The sequence below is a fragment of the Microcaecilia unicolor genome, chromosome 14 (genome assembly GCF_901765095.1).
Source record: "Microcaecilia unicolor chromosome 14, aMicUni1.1, whole genome shotgun sequence".
Taxonomy (NCBI): Eukaryota; Metazoa; Chordata; class Amphibia; order Gymnophiona; family Siphonopidae; genus Microcaecilia; species Microcaecilia unicolor.
The window spans coordinates 9861433-9880438 of record NC_044044.1 but is presented as its reverse complement, the minus strand read 5'-3'; the positions used below and the strand labels follow the sequence as shown (position 1 = coordinate 9880438).

Here is a 19006-nt window from a genome sequence, read left to right as displayed (position 1 = left end):
CCCACCAGACCCAGGGCCCCAAAGCACTTTTTTTTTTTTTTTTTTTTTTACACACACACGTACAGGGTACTGCAACAGAATAAAGTTTGGAAGGAAAAAATCCTACGACCCAATGACAAACTACCTCACCAGACTATTGGAGACTGCACAGGCTGTCAACTGCTACCTCTGCTGAGACTGAGAAAATACTGGCTAGTGGAGGTTCTGCACAGGTTATATATACAGGCTTCAAAAGCTTAGTGTTTTCTCAGTCTCCCTCTGCTGGTAGGAGGACATAACCCACGCGTCTTGACCGGTCTGGAGGGTCGCTGAGGAATAAGTTCATTTTTCTACACTGTTCTATACAATACAGTAATACATGGCCAAATCTTAGTGAGGATATCCCTTTTCTTGTAGGGTTCAACTTAACTGTTGTTGTAATCTGCCTTGGAAACCCTGGAGTTATTAAGATGGAATATATTGAAATTAAATGGAAGTAAAATTAAGCTCTCCTTTCATTGGGGCACATGGAATCACATCTTCACATCATCTTTTTTTAGAGGTTTGTTTTAGACACACAAATGGATTTTTCTGTTTTTGAGCATATTTCAGGGCCAATTGATTTTATAAGTCAAAATAGTAAGAATATTTGGTTTCATGCAGATCTCTCATCTGTTGAAACATAACTAAATGGGCTAAAATGCAGTCCATTGGTTTTCGTGGTTAACTTATACTGTGCCAAAACTGAAAACTTCTTTCTGAACTATAACAACATCATGGGAGCAAGCTGATGGATATGCCTGAAACATTTAACAATTTTGAGATTAGCATTTATACCCAACCAGGTATTTAAAAGTCTGCCCTTTAATAATGCCGCATGCTCATAAATCACAACCATAAGTATACACAATTATTCAAACATTATTACACGCACACACCAGTACAGGCATCCATACACACATTGCAAAAGTAAACAACTTCAACAGAGTACATTCAAAATTTATTTATTTCCTGTTTTCCATCTTCCAAAATTCCATACAGCAGATGTAAAGATCATTAGGACACAAAGCTGTCCAAAACAAAGTCAGAACGACACAGTTTAAATCTAATTGTTGAACCACCCTTAGGTTTCCCTTTTGGGTTTAAAAAGCAATACCTTTGTGCATGTAAGGTCTGGATAAACAAATTAAAACCATTAAAGTATGTAGTACTTGGCAGGAATAATGAAACAGTGATGGAATATTCACATAGCAAGCAGCAAAGAGATTTATTTTCCACGGAAAATAATTAACTTGGCAGCTAATAGTGTGCTACTTACATTTACATCCAAACAGACCTTAAGTAGAAATAAATATATTCAACAAAACTGGCACATTTAGACAGACTGTGGACTTCTGCATGAAGACAGCACGTTCCTCATTAGTCAAAACCTTTTAAATAGTAGTAATAAAAAATTTCAAGTGCATTTTTATAATATACTACTGCATTCCACAAAACAAAAGGAGCATGTTTCCACATATCATATTTCACTTTTGATCTAGGCACAGGGAAAAAAAAGATTTTAAATGCTCCCAGGTTTCAACCTTTGTAGTTAAAAGTAAAAACTGTGAATGTTGAGCGCCTGATTCTCAGAAAACGAGGCATGTTTTGGTTACCCTTTATTAGGTGAAAAAATCTGAGCCCCGATACCCAAATGCATAATAGGATGTCCCTATAGATGAACCAACACAGCAAAGATGACAAACCAGCCCCTCGAACGGACACACTGATTACGATCCGTTCTGATACTTGCTTCCTCTGTGTACATCCGTATACTGCAGAAGCCAGCATTTAAGTATAACTGATATAAAATAACAAAGAAAGAGAACGTGGGTGCAACAGCAGCAGCTTTGTTTTGTTCTGACCAATATGGCGGCTACAGAGGGATGGTCGGCTTCACCCTTTTGACGTCATACCGTTTCATTAAACCTCCTTGTGTCAGAGTGAGCCTTGCTGCGTCAGCCCAAGCAGAGAGTAAGTGCGGCTGCGCGGAATTATTGAAGGCAGGAGGCAGCAGCGGTACTTGTACGTCTCGGAGAGCCCTGGGTAGGTAGGTGTCGGTCAGACAGGCTGGTAAACACCCACGGGAACTCCTTCCATCCCCGCAAACCCCCCATTCCCGTGCCGCTCTCTGCTTCCAGCTCGTCTTTGAGAGATCGCCCACGTCAGGCCCCCACAGGTTTCCAGCGACCAGCGTCCCGCCTTCCTTGCCGGAAACAGGAAGTAGCGTCAGAGGAGGGCTGGACGCAGCCTGAGGGAGAGAGAGAGAAGTTGTGTCATAAGAGACGGCTTAATGTACCGGAGAAGGAAAGCTGCGGCTTTGTAGGTGGGTAGCCTTAGGTGTCGGTTTGATGCTGTCTGATCGCGGATATGGAGGAGACGGGCTAGACCATGGGAAGGGGGGGGGGGGGTGTCTGGTGGCCGAATGCGTGTGAGGAGGGGTGCTTGCTCGCCGTTTGGAGAGTAGCTGAATGCGTGTGATTTTTTTTTTGGTAGCTTTAGGGTAGGGAATAGGACTGAGCTAAAGAGGGGAGGGAGAGAAGGGAGGTCTGGGAATAGCTATGAGGTAGGTGGGAGAAAAAAAAAACTGAGGCGAGAAAGATGCTGGAAGAGAGATCTGGCGGGGGAGGATGTGAGGAAGGCAGATATAGAAGATGAGAGAGAGGAGCTTTCTGGACCGGGTTTGTAAGAAGAGGAGGAGGGGGAGAAATGCGTGTATTCCTCAGAGGATGGGGAGAGCGTGCATTATTCTTTATGTATCGTGTACTGTTTATTGTAAGCCATATTGAACTCAAACTTGTTTGGGATATAAATGTCACAAATAAATACAAATGGAGGAGGGTCTGAAGAATGGTAAATGCTCCGTTAAGAGTCTGAAATGAGTTAGAGGGGAGGGTCTTTGAGGGTTATGGCAATATTTAACTGATGAGATCGGGCCTGTTGATTCTCTGTGCAAGATGTGGAGCAAGGGGTGCAGTGTTGCTGCAGATTTTCGTCTTATTTATTTATTGCATTTGTATCCCATGTTTTCCCACCTCTTTGCAGGCTCAATGTGGCAATACATCATGAATAGTGGAATGACATTAGAAAATAGACATGTAGTGTTACAGAAAGATCATTGGTAAAATGATAAAGAAGAAACGTGAAAGTAATATAACAATCAGATATTATAAGACAATGCTGAATATATGTGGAGGAGTTGTGTATGTTCACATTGGTTGATCTTTGTGGTATGCCTTATTAAAGAGATAGGTCTTAGTTCTGGTTCTCCTCCCCCCCCCCCCCCCCCCCCCCCATTTTGACTTGCTAGGCTTTAAGCCTTCATTTTGCAGGACTTTGACTTGGTTTAAGGGTGAGTTCATATGTGATGATGACGTCACATTGATTCTGCTTCTGTTCTGATGGTTGATGTATACAGTATCTCGTTTTGTGCTAGTGATCCATCTTGGAGATAGAAATACACCTTGGTTCCCCATCTGCCTCTCCAGGATGCTTCTGCTGCAAGGTCTCTCAAAGTTGATTGCAGTAGTTCTGTGATTTGTTTCCTCATAGTGCACGTTTAATCTTCTGTCCTTTATTTTCCTCTCATGCATTGCGTTTTCTTGGGTACTGGCATCACTACCGTATTTTCAGAAGCTGTAAAAATGAATTGCACTCACTAGGGAAGCTATACTGGCCTTTTGTGACCTCAAAATCCAATTTAATAACTTCAAACTGTTTTCTCAAAGCACAAATGAGAGGGAGGAACTATTCAATATGAATCTACTTCTTTGCAACCTTATGTGCTGTATATGTAAAAACAGTGCTGCCAGGCAGATGCACACCACATTTGGGCTGTATAAGTGTTTTCAAAACAGTCAACTGTGACGTATATTTATATCTATTTTGCGTGATAAGTGTTGTGTAAACCTGATATTTATGTGGTTCTTCCAAAGGTGAGGGTCTCGGGCTTCAGGAAAACTAATTTAAGATGGAATACCTCAAGAAGCCATTAGATGAATGGAAATATTTAGAATAAGTAGAACAGCAGTGGACAAAACTTTTAGGAATATAAATAAAGTTAAGACAAAAAAGCTGCTTGGTTTTCTAAGAAATACATTTTTGGAGTTGTGTATGTGATAGAAGAAAAGGTGAAGGGGGACACAGTATAGAGGCTAATAAGGAAAAAAAAGGTAATAAACATTTGATATTCACTGAGGAAGAACTGGGAGCAGGACTGCCGAAAACTAATACAAATAAATATAAAAGTAAGGTAGACCTCAATTAAATTTTTTTTTAAGTCTGTGCTCATGAGGAGAAGAAAAAGCAGTGGGGTTGGGCAGGGTACATTTCAAGTGTATTAAGGTAAGTTCTGGACATAGACAAACTAGGCATGTGCCTAGGGTGCAGAAGTTTAGTGGGCACTATTGAATGTTCTGGATTTTTTCAAGATTCTACAAATTTGTAAATTAAGAGGAAGTGGTTGGGATTTGATATACCTTATATTGTCTTTCTGTGGTTACAATCAAAACGGTTTACATATTATATACAGGTACTTATTTTGTACCTGAGGCAATGGAGGGTTAAGTGACTTAGCCAGAGTCACAAGGAGCTGCAATGGAAATGGAACCTGGTTCCCCTGGTTCTCAGGCCACTGCAATAACCATAGGGCTACTCCTCCACTCAATGACAGCAAAAGTTCCTGGATATTTTTCAAGATTTAGCCCTCTGTATCTCTCCAGTCCTTCCTCTTCCAGTTCAGAGACTGTGGTAGGATCCAGTCAATGAGGAGGATTCTAGTCGCGGGACGGTGGGGCTGTTTCAAGAACCGTGGAGTAGGTGGAGGCTGAGGGGCTAATGAAGAGTTGTGGAACCAGTGAGTGTTTGTGGGGGAATGGGATTGTTGAAAAGGGAGTAGGAATTTAAGAAGAATGGGATAAAGTTTGAAGGATCTGCTACTACTACTATTTAGCATTTCTATAGCGCAACAAGGTGTACGCAGCGCTGCACAAACATAGAAGAAAGACAGTCCCTGCTCAAAGAGCTTACAATCTAATAGACAGAAAAATAAATAAAGTAAGCAAATCAAATCAATTAATGTGAACGGGAAGGAAGAGAGGAGGGTAGGTGGAGGCGAGTGGTTACGAGTCAAAAGCAATGTTAAAGAGGTGGGCTTTCAGTCTAGATTTAAAGGTGGCCAAAGATGGGGCAAGACGTAGGGGCTCAGGAAGTTTATTCCAGGCGTAGGGTGCAGCGAGACAGAAGGCGCGAAGTCTGGAGTTGGCAGTAGTGGAGAAGGGAACAGATAAGAAGCTGAGGGAAATGAACCAGAGCAAATGTAAGAACTGTGCATGGCGGTGTAGAAGCGGGAACACTGCCTGAAAGAGTGCATGCAATTGTATTTTTTTTTAAATGTGGTCTGAGCTTCCTTTTGAAAATCTTCCCTTTGAAAGTTCGCTGCTAGAAATGTACCTGTGCGCATACTAAATGAAAGAAAGAAAGAAAGGAAGTTTTCAGTCTGGGGAATTGGGCAAATTCCTAATACTTGCCTCTCTCTGTCTGTAGCTTTTCATAAGCTTCCATTTTTTGTGAAGCTTTTTCACATGTAAAACTTGGTAAATATATACCTCAGACACATTGTCCCTAGGCACCTCTGGTTTGTACCAGAGGCAATGTAGGTGAAAATGACTTGCCCAACTGCTTTGGTTCTTGGCTTACTGCCAAGTTGCCCAGTTCCAGGAGAGAGACTTTTTGGCTAGTCCAGTGTTTGAACTTCTATCCTAATTCAGTATGCTATTTGTAGTCCCTGATGGTACCAAGTGAAATCAGTGCTTCACATCTCATAATGTACCAGGATAGGGTTATTAAAAATCCAGGACTAGCTCAGAATCTCCCTTCTGGAACTGGGTATCTTGGCAGCTCTAACCATTGAACCACTCCGGTCCACCTGCTCACTCACAAAGTATTACTGCCACCACACCGGGAGGGGAGGCCCCACAAATATGTTTGCCTAGGGCCCAATGTAGTGTTAATCTGACCTGGCTTGTGGCAGCAGTGCTGTCAAACCTTCTCAGTGCTTCTTCGGAGTTGAGTGGTTCTGGTATACTGGAAATAGAAGAACGTGGCTCCTCTTCACAAAAGTGAAAGTAAGTAGCAGATTGGCAATTACAAATTGGTTCGGCTGATCTCAGAGTAATGAACGATAGGGTTACAGCAGTGATCTTTACTATTTTTCTAGCAGGATCCATATTGCCAAAAAATCTGCAGTGTAAGAGCCAGGATTGTTACTGGACAAAGTGGACAATACACTGGGTGGGTGTGAGGGGGTCCTGTCCTGAGAAGTTCCCTTTCTGATAACAGCCTGGCTGCTCGGGCACATTCTGAATAATTTATGTAACTAATTATTATTATTGACAATAGTTATATTTTGACCATGTTCCCCATTATCCTTTTTGCTACCCCATATCCATTCCTTTCCATCCTTCTACGCCTACCTCCCAACGCTCATTTCCTTCTGAACCCTATTCCTCCTTTGTTTAACTTACTTTCCGTTAACCCCATTAGTTTTGCGTTTACCACAAACTGTATATTCTTCTTACGACTTTGTAATTCTTTATATTGTTACTATGTAAGCCGCATTGAGCCTGCCATGTGTGGGAAAGCGCAGGGTACAAATGTAATAAATAATAATAATAAATAAATAGTCTACCCACCTGCATATTTTCTTCTTTCCCTATGCCCATCTCCCCACACACATTCTCTAATCCCTGTTCCCTAGCACATTTCTGCTAATTTCTATGGCAGTACTTGATATACCTAGTACTGTACACAAAACAAATAAGAGAGAGTCCTTGCTTCGCTTGACAAAGTTTACAATCTATTCAAGACAAACTGGACAAATAAGGGATTAGGGAATTATTTATTTGGGGAATTATTTAAAACAAATGTGGGTACTGAAAAGGTGCATAGGGGGTTATGAGTGAAAAGCAGGCTTAAAAAAGGTGTGCTTTTAGTCTAGATTTGAATAGTCCTGCTAGTCTCTGACCCCATCCCCATTCAGTCCCTAGCAATCAGGTTTACCATCTGGTAAATCTGAACTTATTGTTTTCCCACCCAAACCCACTTCTCCTCTCCCTTCACTCTCTATCTCAGTTGATAACACCCTCATCGTCCCCGTCTCATCTGCCCGCAACCTCGGTGTCATCTTCGACTCCTCCCTCTCCTTCTCTGCGCATATCCAGCAGATAGCCAAGACCTGTCGCTTCTTCCTCTATAACATTAGCAAAATTCGCCCCTTCCTCTCCGAGCACACCACCCGAACTCTCATCCACTCTCTCATTACCTCTCGCCTTGACTACTGCAACCTACTCCTCACCGGCCTCCCACTTAGCCATCTGTCCCCCCTTCAGTCCATTCAGAACTCTGCCGCACGTCTTATCTTCCGCCTTAACCGATATACTCATATCACCCCTCTCCTCAAGTCACTTCACTGGCTTCCGATCAGATACCGAATACAGTTCAAGCTTCTCCTACTCACCTACAAATGCACTCGATCTGCAGCCCCTCCTTACCTCTCTACCCTCATCTCCCCTTACGTCCCTACCTGTAACCTCCGCTCTCAAGACAAATCCCTCCTTTCAGTACCCTTCTCCACCACCGCCAACTCTAGGCTTCGCCCTTTCTGCCTCGCCTCACCCCATGCTTGGAACAAACTCCCTGAGCCCATACGCCGGGCCCCCTCCCTACCCATCTTCAAATCATTGCTCAAAGCCTACCTCTTCAATGTCGCCTTCGGCACCTAATCACTTCATCCCTTCTCAGGAAATCTCATCTACCCCAACTTGACATTTCGTCTTTTAGAGTGTAAGCTCTTCTGAGCAGGGACCGTCCTTATTCGTTAATTTGTACAGCGCTGCGTAACCCTAGTAGCGCTCTAGAAATGTTAAGTAGTAGTGGTTTCCACTTCCTTCAAGCTGGACCCCCCCCCCCCTCAGTTGATCTTCTATATTGCTGCAGTCCACAGCATTGGTTCTCAGTTCAGGCCTTGAGACATACTTTGCCAGTCAGGTTTTCAGGGTATCCATAATGAATATGCATGCAAAGCTCTCATGCATTTTCAGATATCCTGAAAATCTGATTGGCTGGGTGTGTTCCGAGGACTGGGTTGAGAATTCGTGCTGCACAGGCTTGTTGGCAGTGTCTGGAAGTGCTGTTCTGTTTTCTTTTGGCACTACATGAAGTTTGGGCAACACATGATTCAGGGAGTGGAGGTTGAAAACTAATCCGAATGTAGTGCCAGTAGCAACGTGATAAACAAAGAAGGAACTCTATGGAGAAAGTACTGTCCAAAGAAATAGGGAAGGGACGCAGGTCCACAAACCATTCATTGGACTCCAGAGGTAGATAAATATGTCTTTATCTGTCAAAGCACAGATACTGTGGACTCGACATGGTCCCGTGTTTCGGCAACAATATGCCTGATTCAGGAGTCTAGGTATCTGTATATTTATTTATTGCATTTGTATCCCACATTTTCCCACCTTTTTGCGGGCTCAGTGTGGCTTACAATACATTATGAATCATGGAAATACAATTTGTTACAACTTGGTTATGGATTACATTGTGATGAGTCGTTTGAGTCAAAGTTAAAGTATCGATAAGGAGTATAATCATGGAAAAAGCACAGAAACATTGGAAGGAAGCAAGGGAGACAAAAAGGGGCAATATATAATAACAGGAACACACTTGGTATACATTTTCTGTGAGTAAAGGTATGAGTGTGGTATGATTTTGGGGGATGAGAATACAGGAGTGGCTGTATTGATGCATGACTGAACAATGAGTGTGGGCTTTATGTGTTTTAGTTCTTTCCGTAAATTTTCTCAAAAAGATGGGTCTTCAATAATTTGCGGAAGGTGGTTTGTTCGTAGATCGCTTTCAGGTTGCGTGGTAGTGTGTTCCAGAACTGCTGTCGCAACATCTTTCCACAGAAATAAATAATAAACAGATACATCAGTTGATTCAAATTGCCACATAAAACAGCAAGCTATCACGATAAAAGCTCTGTTACGATCTGTAAATGTGTGTGTATATATATATAAAAGGATACATAACAAATATAACAAATGCTTTTAACATTTGAGCAATGATATGTAAGAACATTTAACGAGTGTATTTCAGCACAAGAACAAAATGTAGCAAATGTTATTGATTGTGGATTCATTAACAGAAGAGGCATCTCGTTGCTTCCATTTGAATGTGAAGTGGGGATTTGCTTGCTGATTTGTTTTCATAGTTTCAACAATATAACCCAGTTCTACCACATGCATACTGATAAATTTGAATTATCCTTTAAAGCAATAGAAATAAAAAAAAAAATCAAATAAGGCTTTCCCTTCATCATAGAGAGTGAGCAAGAATTTCCAAATGACATGTTTTAGGAATAGTGCTTCTTTATATTTTAAAATATCTAGTATTGTGTTCCATATACATCTCAGAAGGTGTGTAGATTGATGCATTCAAATATGAGATGAGGAAGAATACCATGTTGATTTTTGGCAAGACCAGCAAAGATCATTGGAATCAAGGCCACTTTAAAATGATCTCAGAGGTGTTCAGAGTGATCGACTCATCTATAAGTGAAAAGCAATGGCACTTTTTTGGGGTTACTCATTTTTTCTTTCTTCAACATCAATCTCTCTAGACACCTTTGAAATAATTTAAGTGTGTATGATCTTTAATAAATATCTGAAAGCCTGGTATTTGAATAGTTATTTGGTGGCCTTTAAGCCATCCTCAGCTCTGCTACTATTATTTTTAAGTGACTTTTTTTTTTGTTTAATGTTATATAAGTGTTATAGTTTTGCTCTCTTTCTTGGACAGTCTATTGACTGAACTTGGTGGAACATAAATGGTTTTAAATAAAAATAAATACCTGAGGTAAGTGTTGCCAGATGGGTCTAGTTTCTTTGATGGGGTGACTACAGCGTTGGATTGGGGGAGACTGCTAAATGTAGTGTACCTGGCTTTCAGCAAGACTTTTGACACAGTTCCACATTGACAGATGTAATCATTTTTATCATATTAATGCTGCCATCTAAAGTAATGGGAAGGGATATGTATTACTCTAGGTCAGCTTTGTTTGTTTATTTATTTTTAAATTTTAGAAGTCTTTATTAAGCATTGAAAAGACAATACAACAGCAGAGTAGATGTAGAAGTAAATGCAAAATGCAACACAAAGTACACACAACCAGAATACCATTCAGCCTAAACTCTGCCACCATATAAGAACATATAAAAACAGTCTCATTGCACCTATGATTACAAACTATAACCTCACATTTTTTGGAATTTTTTGTTCCAGTGCCCACACCTCCCCACCCCACTGCAAACCAACTAAACCTCCCACCTAAACCAACCTCTCCCCCACACACACATCACATCCCCTCCCACTCCCTCCATAACAAGAGCAATGCCTCAGGAAGGGTTCCTATATAGCTTTCCATTTTGCCAGAGTGCGACAATGAACAGCCCAGAGTCTCTCCATTTCACATATGTACCATAATTTGTTTAACCATCTCGGTGGGAGATTTCCAGTGGGCAGCTAACACAACTCTCGCAACAGACATAGCATGCCTAGTCAACAAAGCCTGAGACTTAGTGAGACCAGGATGTTTCTTAGTAGACTAGTAAATAATGCCCGTTTCAGAGGCAAATGAAACGGGTGCTAGAAAGGTTTTCCTCCCTCCCGCCCAAGGAGTTCAATTGAACACCCCCCCTTCCGCGTGACGACCCCGTGGACCCGCCCCTTTCCGCGACGATGTCAACCCACCCCGTTCCCGGCGAAAACCGGCCGCCGTCGAGTACCTATGCTGATGGGGGACCTGAACCCCCGTCAGCCGAAGTTCTGTTGTCGTGTTGCCTGGCGTTGCTTCCTGAATGAAATTCTCTTCAGGTTTCTGTGCGTGCGTCTGCCGTCAGACGCAGGCAGAGGAATTGAACAGAAGAGCATTCAGGAAGCAACGGGGAAGGCTAGAACAGGACTTCGGCTGTCGGGGGTTGGGGTTCCTCGTCAGCACAGGTACTGAACAGCGGTGGTGGTCGTTTTTTGGCGGTAAGGGGAGGGGTCGACAGAGTCGCGGAAGGGGAGTCCAGGGGGTCTTAACGCGGAGGGGGGGGGTTGTTGAATTCGGAGGGAGGGCGGAGTGTGCAAGTCGGTGGGAGGGGATGAGGTTTACAGGCGAGGGCGGGGCGGGTGAGCGATGGTGTTTGGTCATGACGTTTCGACGCGAGGGCGGGGCAAAAGTCATGGTGGAAAAAGAGAAATTCCGATCTACACCATCATTTAGAACGTTGGGGTTGCGAATTATGTCCGGAAGGGGCGTGGCAGAGGGTGGGTCTATGAGTGAGAGTGAGTGGCTCTGACAGCCTAGCCTACCAACAGTGTAGGGCTTCACTGTTTCCCTGCCACAGACTGAGCTTCAGAATGTTGGAGGTGAGAATTATTTATAAAGATATGAAATATTCAAGAGATCATTTGATTAGCCTAAGAAACCAATTTTGTAATCTATGCTGTATAGCTTTCCAGTAGGCCTGCACTTTAAAACAGGACCACCAAATGTGGCCCATAGTATCACTGACCACAGCCACGCCAGCACAATGGGGATGCACTTGGAAACGTGGTGGAAATGTACAGGAGTCAAGTACCACCTATAGAGTACTTTTGACTGCACTCTCTTTAATTTTTTATTTATAACCATTTACATTTTTACAAGCGATAAAACAACTTGCTGGAAATACAGAGAAAGTAATATATAGGAAGTATTTCAGTCAGGTAATTCTATTCTCTTTCTTAGACCACTAAATAGGGTGAAACAAGACAAGGAGATGAATTAAACAGTAAACAGAAAAAAAAACGTGGTATTAACCTGATTATCCCCAGATATTACTCGTCTAATTCATTATTCCACATTGATCATCTGGTTGGCCTCTTCAAGGCCAATACGGTGTATAGTCAAATCATTTAATTGAAAACATACTTATTGTCCAATATTAGTTAGAAATAATACATCTGATTACATTCTTTCTCTTTTAAAAACCAGAAGTTATTTAACAATACATATACTTTGGTCCCTAATTCAAATCCCACTGATTAAAGTAATCCCAGTTTTCACAGGCTTCACTCCTTTTAAAGTAATAATTGAGGAAATATTTCTGAGGAAAACTTTAGGAGTCATACCCGGAACTGGGAAAAACAATAATCTCGATATTAGTCATCTATAATAATATTCATTTTATTATTCAAAGTTTCTGGTCTATTATCATTTTCAAAATCATAACCAGTTCTTGCTCATGTAGAATCATTTGTTATATAAATTTTTCACTCTCAAAGGGTTCAGTTAAATTGTCCATGTAACTCTCTAATAAAATTATATCTGAAACAAAATTATTTACTGCCACTGTTAGGTCCCGAAGCGCCTTCCAAATGGTATTCAGTGTAACCTCCATGGGAGCCAAAAACTCCAAGTTGATTTCTCTTAGGTGTTTGAGTGGTTCGCCGATTTGGGTTCTGCTGTAAATGTCCTCCGTTTCAGCATATGCCTCTAACTCACTCCTCCACTCCTTTGGACATGGTGGTTGAATAATTCGGGAGTGATGGAGTTGTTTTTTCCAGGTCCAAGAATATCAACGCTCCTTCGGCACTAATCAAAGGACTCGCCAACCCTTTCATCTGTGGGCAGTTCGTCGCACAGCAGTCCTGCACTTGCTGCTCAGGGAACAAAACGCTGGCCATCGGTGGCTGACCGCCGGTTGTCCCCTTCCTCTCAGTTAAGGTAACTGCAATTGCAGAGAGGAAATTTACGTAAAGAAGACGAACTGCAATTGCAGAGAGGAAATTTACGTAAAGAAGACGAAACTTCAGAGGGCAGCTGGGCCGTTGGGCATACGAACTTCAGGTTGCCAGCTTACCACTCTCCCAGTTTGGGACACTCTTTGTCTGGTTTCTCCTCAGAGGCCTGTCTGATATGGGTAACCCTTCAGCATAACCCTCTGAGTCATTGAAACACAGAAGCCCCTCCACCACTACAAGGTGGTGTCCCTTCGGAGGGGACTGCACTCTCTTTAAAGGGAACTGATATTGACACCCTCATCCATCCGTTCTCCAAAAAGGACCAATCATTATCATCAATAGTCACCCCTAGCTCCCAATGCCAGCGCTCCCTATGAGCAAGATAGGGACGCATTAGCCTACGCTGAAAAGCATACAAGCAAGTGATAAGACCCCTAGTAGTCCTAGAATCCTCACAAAGATCCTCTACAAAAGAGTCCTCATACATATCCAGTTTACTGTCACCTGTGCCCTCAGAGACTGTAGCATTGTAACTATCCGATATAGAAATTGCTCTGGAAATCCAGCTTCAAATCATAAAAATTATTATTTGGATTTTGCTTACATTTTTCAGTAGTAGCTCAAGGGACAAAGGGATTGGATTTAATAGTTGGGGCCTCATGATACAACTCTGCACACTGGGTGGCTTCCTCCACTGAATGTATTCCTTGCTTTTTAAGCCTCTCCTTTATATCCCAAGGGACTGCAATTAGAAATTGTTCCAATATTATAGCCTCCATTATTTTATCCACTGTTTTCCCCTCCGTCTTTAGCCATATAGGCTAAGTCCTTAAGCCTTTATACCAGGGCAGAGGGCCTTTCTTCCCCTCGAAGTTTCTTGGAAAAGTCTTCTATAATAATCTTTATTAAGCTCCAGCTTGTCCTTGAATGCGTTTTTTACTGTAGCATAAGCTATAGCTTGAACTGGGGTTAAAGCCCTGTAGGCTGCCAAGGCTTCCTCAGTGAGACAGCCAGCAAGCCTCTCCGCCTATTGTTCCTTTGGTCATCCCACTGCTGAGGCAATGCATTCAAAAGTAACTAGAAAGTCCTCTACGTCGTCCCTCTTCCTAAATTTTCCCCAATAAAAAGAGTCCAAAACTGTTCAGTCCTATCACCATTGTCAGGGATCTCCAGACTTGAGGGTCTGGGCGATTTTTTTTTTTTTTTTTGCAACAATTCCCCGTAGTTCTTATTTGCTCCTGCACTAGTTGTAACAGGGGTTTCTGCTGCTCCTTTATGGCTTCCACCATGTCCTGTAGCGCCTTCTGGGAGCCCTCCTGCTGCTTTTGAAACTGGGTAGCTATCCATTGAAATAAATACAGACCTATAAACAAAACAAATCCAAGCGCGGCCTCTTTAACCTCTCCCCAGGGTTCAACCGACCACCTGGGTCTGAAATGCCCCTCTTTCACCAGCCCTTAGCCTCCACTCTGCCAGCAGTTTCCACGCTCAATACCCCTTACCTTGCGTGGCTGCTGACAATAGCTCTGTTAAGGGTGGCAGGGGTCATCCTGCACAAATTCCCTCCACATGACCTTTCTCAAGGTCCCATCTCCTCAAGCACACCTGGTAATTCCCAACAGTATAATCCTTGCAGGTCTGTTTAGAGTTCAATCCAAGGCTTTAAAAAACAATCTGTTCCAGGTTTTCTGCCTTTATTCATACCCAAAACATAGCAACAGTTCTCAGCAAACAAAAGTTATTGGACTAGAGTTCCTTTGCCTTTACATGTCCACAATGTGCACAGTTTCGCGTTATGCTTCAAAACAGTCTTACTGCTGTAAGCCCCTTCAGTCTTGTGGGGCTGGCAGTGCACCTCCTACTTCACAGATCCACACTGTGACCTCCCACCGCCCCTTAGCACTATTTTGTTTGTCTTTTTGTCAAGCTTCCTGTTCCATTTATTCTGTAGAATGGGGTAGAGAATGACACGGGGATAAAAATTTGTCCCCATCTCCGCTTCGTCCCTGTGGGTTCGGTCTCTGTCCCCACCTCGTCCCTGCAGGCTCCGGCCCGTTCCCGTGGGCTCTGTTCTCATCTGCAGAAGCTGCGAACACTTACGATTTTATATTTAAATCTTAAAGTATAAAAATGAACAATATGGTGTGCAACTGTTGTGTATAAATTAGAAATAAAAAACAGTAACAATGAGCAACTATAATAACCACCACCCTATACCTTTCCAACCCCAACAATAGCTGACTTCTACTACCCCAAGGAATCCTAATCCACTCTGTTAAAATATTCAGGGCTACAAAATACAACCTGTTCTGTATGTCCTAGAGGGGAGAAATATGCCCTAAGAAGTACTGTTACGATTTTTTAATCTGTGGATGAATAAGAAGTCATCAACAATCTCAGGATTCAGTCTAACTCTCCTGTCTTCCACAGTCCCTCCTGCAACAGAAGATGTCTTCTTAGAAGATGTGCTGGTAGCAGGATGTACAGGAGGACTCCCCATGCAAATTTTGCTAGCTGTGGCCAGCATGTTTGCTTATTTTTCAAAAAAAATAAAAGAAAATTGTCATCTGCATCAATCAAACATAAATAATAGTCCAGTTCATTAACAGGCTTCAACGTAAAAAGTGGCATGGGAACAAAGTTTGTCCCCCGCTGGCTCTGTCCCCCGTCTCCATTCCTGCAGTTACCACAGGTTCCCGTCCTCATGTCATTCTCTAGAGTGGGGTACTCTCTCCTCCAAATCTCCATGCTGTTGGTATCCTGGATGAGATCCTCCCCCCCTCCAACAGTTTACTCTCATCCATTTTCAGCTGCTCTGGGGATAACCCATCTACCGGCTTTCCTTTGGAGGAGGCATGACATACTGCTTTTTTTTAGCCAGGGAATTGGGCTTCATCCCTCTCATGCCCCTGTCTACCCGGCAGGGTAACTCGGTCCCTACCTCACCAGGGAAAATCCTGGTCTTTCCTTCCATTCCCAAGGACACTCTGGCTTTTCCTTTTCTCTCTCGGCAATGGGATGCTTATTTCTAAGGGTAGTTTTACTTTGAACCTGAGCATTAGGGGAGGTCTTTGGGGCTGCATCACTATTGTTGGCTGGGGCAGCTCATTACACATTCCCTCACCTGTTTTTCTAGCAATTGGAGGCATGGTATAATGGTTTTGGGATATGGTGTGTCATCCTGGGGGTGGCAGGTTGAAGTGCCACTGGGCCTTCTTGTGATGGATTCCTCTCAGTTGGGCAGCCCTCTGGTAGAGAACTTGACATTAAGGAGGAGCTTCTCTAAATGTGTCCACTGAGGGCCCTTTGGATACCTCCCCCCCCCCCCCCCCCCCCATGTTCTACAGTTTTCCTTTCCTCAGGTCTTGCCTACAAGTGTTTATAGGTAATAGTAGTAATTTCAAGATATAGAAGAAAACATAAAAAGAAAAACAGGAGATGTAGCAAACATCAATATACCCCCCTAAACCCTTCCCCCTCCCCTCAAGGTCGCCTAGGAGTGTTTAGACCACAGCAGTTGTTAGCCTTGCAGATCAGGGAATGTATACATATTTTGGAGAGTGGAGGCAGAGACCTTTGTATGGAAATAACTGAACATTGTATTTGAAAAATAAACAAAAATGCAAACAATGTTAATTGCAACAGTCCATGGGCCTTCGCTCAGGCTGCCCGCTGCTCCTCACAGAGCATTCTCAGTTCATTGAGGATTTGCCCCGTATGGTTCTTATGTCTCCCAGCTCCTGCTGCACATAACAACCTAGTAACATAGTAAATGACAGCAGATAAAGACCTTTACGGTCCATCCAGTCTGCCCAACAAGATAAACTCATTTACATGGTATGTGACACTTTATATGTATACCCGAGTTTGATTTGTCTGTGCCATTCTCAGAGCACAGACCGTAGAAGTCTGCCCAACATTGGTTTTGCTTCCCAATTGCTGGTATTGCCACCCAATCTTCGCTAAGATTCTGCGGATCCATTCTTACTAAACAGGATTCCTTTGTGTTTATCCCAAGCATGTTTGAATTCCATTACCGTTTTCATCTCCACCACCTCCCGCAGGAGGGCATTCCATATATTCACCACCCTCTCTGTGAAAAAATACTTCCTGACATTACTCCTGAGTCTGCCCCCCTTCAACCTGAATTCATGTTCTCTAGTTCTACTGCCTTCCCGTCTCCGGAAAAGGTTTGTTTGCCTCTCAAATATTTGAACGTCTGTATCATGTCACCCATGTTTCTCCTTTCCTCCAAGGTATACATGTTCAGGTCGACAAGTCTGTCCTTGTACGGTTTGCAGTGCAAATCCCATACAAGTTTTGTAGCTTTTCTTTGCACCGCTTCCAGTCTTTTTACATCTTTAGCAAGATACGGCCTCCAAAACTGAACATAATACTCCAAATGGGGCCTCCAGAGTTTGTCATACAAATGTATAGGGCGTTTCTAAGCACATCCCCTTTGTACTGAAGATCAGTTTCTCTACCTCACTCTGCTGACAGGAAGGGATAATACCCACTTGTTCGGGATAGTACATTCTGACCAAGAAAAGAGGGCAGTCTTATCAGAACAGAAATGGAAAAGTCCAACAAGAAGTTTTATGTAAAACATGTCGACAGTGCCCGACACTGTGTTTCGCCTACACATGGGCTACTTCAGGGGCTATAAACAAACAGAGGTGGATTATGAGCCTTGGGATGAGACTCTTGAGGTAGTTTTTAGTCTTGGGAGGGCTGGAAAAAGAGTATAAAACAGGCCCAAACCTTATGTCAGCATGTATCGAGTTCAGTTTCTTTCTGAGTCAGGTGGATGAATATTGGGTTTACATCATCACAAAGGGAAAAGAGTAAATCAAAATAGAAAATCAACCAAAATTGCTCTTTAAACAATGACAATAGAAAAACTCTAATAACCATAAAAGTAATTATTTTAAATCATAATTGGTGGAGACAAATACCTCAGTCAAAAATTTTCATAACCTCGTTCAGCAAGGGGTTGGAAGCATCTGAACTATGATTAGATGCTTCCAACCTTGTTGAATAAGGTTTTGAAAGTTTTAACTTGAGACATTTTTCTCCACTAATTTTTGTTTAAAATAATTACTTTTATGGTTTTTAGTTATTAGTTTCTATTTAAAGATCAATTTTGATTGAATATTTGGTTTACAAGATGCCAGAGGCTGCCTCACTTTTGATTCTATAACTGTGAAGCCTTGTACTGCAGAAGCTCCCTTTACAGTATCCTTCTGCTCTGGCCTCTTAGGACCTACAGTTATAGAATCTTTTATATATTTATAATACACTAAAATAACTGACTCAAAGACGTTCATACTATGGTAAGGCTTCTTTCATTCTCAGGAAGCATTGATCTAGCTTAGAGGAAGGAGTGCCCACTTATACCATGCTGGGATACTGGGTCAGTAGTATTGACTTGAGGGTGCCTTATAGCACTATGCTGGAGAAGTGGTGACTGACTCCTGGTTTCTCTCGGTGCTGATGCTGTCATTTCCTTCTCTCTGCAGTTACCTGGCTGAGTTTGTTAATGTTCAAAGTTCTGAAACAGCTCTTCCAGTATGTAAAGTGAGCAAGTACAGACCCCTAAAGATGAGTAACAAGGAGACAACGGAGGTGTCTGGTGAGTATAGTGTGGTGTGGTATGGGGCGGGGGGAGGAGGGCAGTTACATTATCTGACAAGCAGTGAGTGGTGGTGGGCAGCATTTGTGTGTTGGGACGCGAAGGTTCAAATACCTAGAGCAGTGATTCCTAATCCGAAGTCCTTGAGACCATTGTAGGTGGTCCTCTAGAGACCCAAAATGCAGCTGCTGAGGGGGAAAAAAAAAAAGCAGGCTGACCATATTTCTAAGGAACTCTGCTCTGAGGTGGCTTTTGCCTCCCATGCTGCCCATTCCAAGAGAGGAGATTTGCTGCCTTGAAGAGCCTGAATTATCATGGAGAGAGATGATGGTTGCTATCACCGTGACTCTGAACTGAATGAAGGCGGAGAAAGAGAGTGCCTGAAGCAACACCAAAAAGAGGAGGGAAACTGTGCTGCCATCTTTTTTAGCTAATGCTCCCTATGAATAAATGAGGCAAGCAGGGTGATAACCCTGATAAACATTTCTAGGCACTGTTACATGTGTTCTGGCTGCTTTGCTTCTT

The 19006-nt window shown here is 42.7% G+C and overlaps 1 protein-coding gene across 1 annotated transcript in view; it reads left to right on the top strand.

Moving 5' to 3' along the window:
- The first annotated feature begins 1321 nt into the window (after positions 1-1321).
- Positions 1322-19006, top strand: part of LOC115458266 (calmodulin-binding transcription activator 1-like) — a 38186-nt gene continuing 20501 nt past the window's right edge. The window contains exons 1-2 of the mRNA XM_030188127.1: positions 1322-2068; positions 18369-18481. Of these exons, the coding sequence (XP_030043987.1) occupies positions 1905-2068; positions 18369-18481 (277 nt within the window). The 5' untranslated portion in view covers positions 1322-1904. The remainder of the gene's footprint in view (positions 2069-18368; positions 18482-19006) is intronic.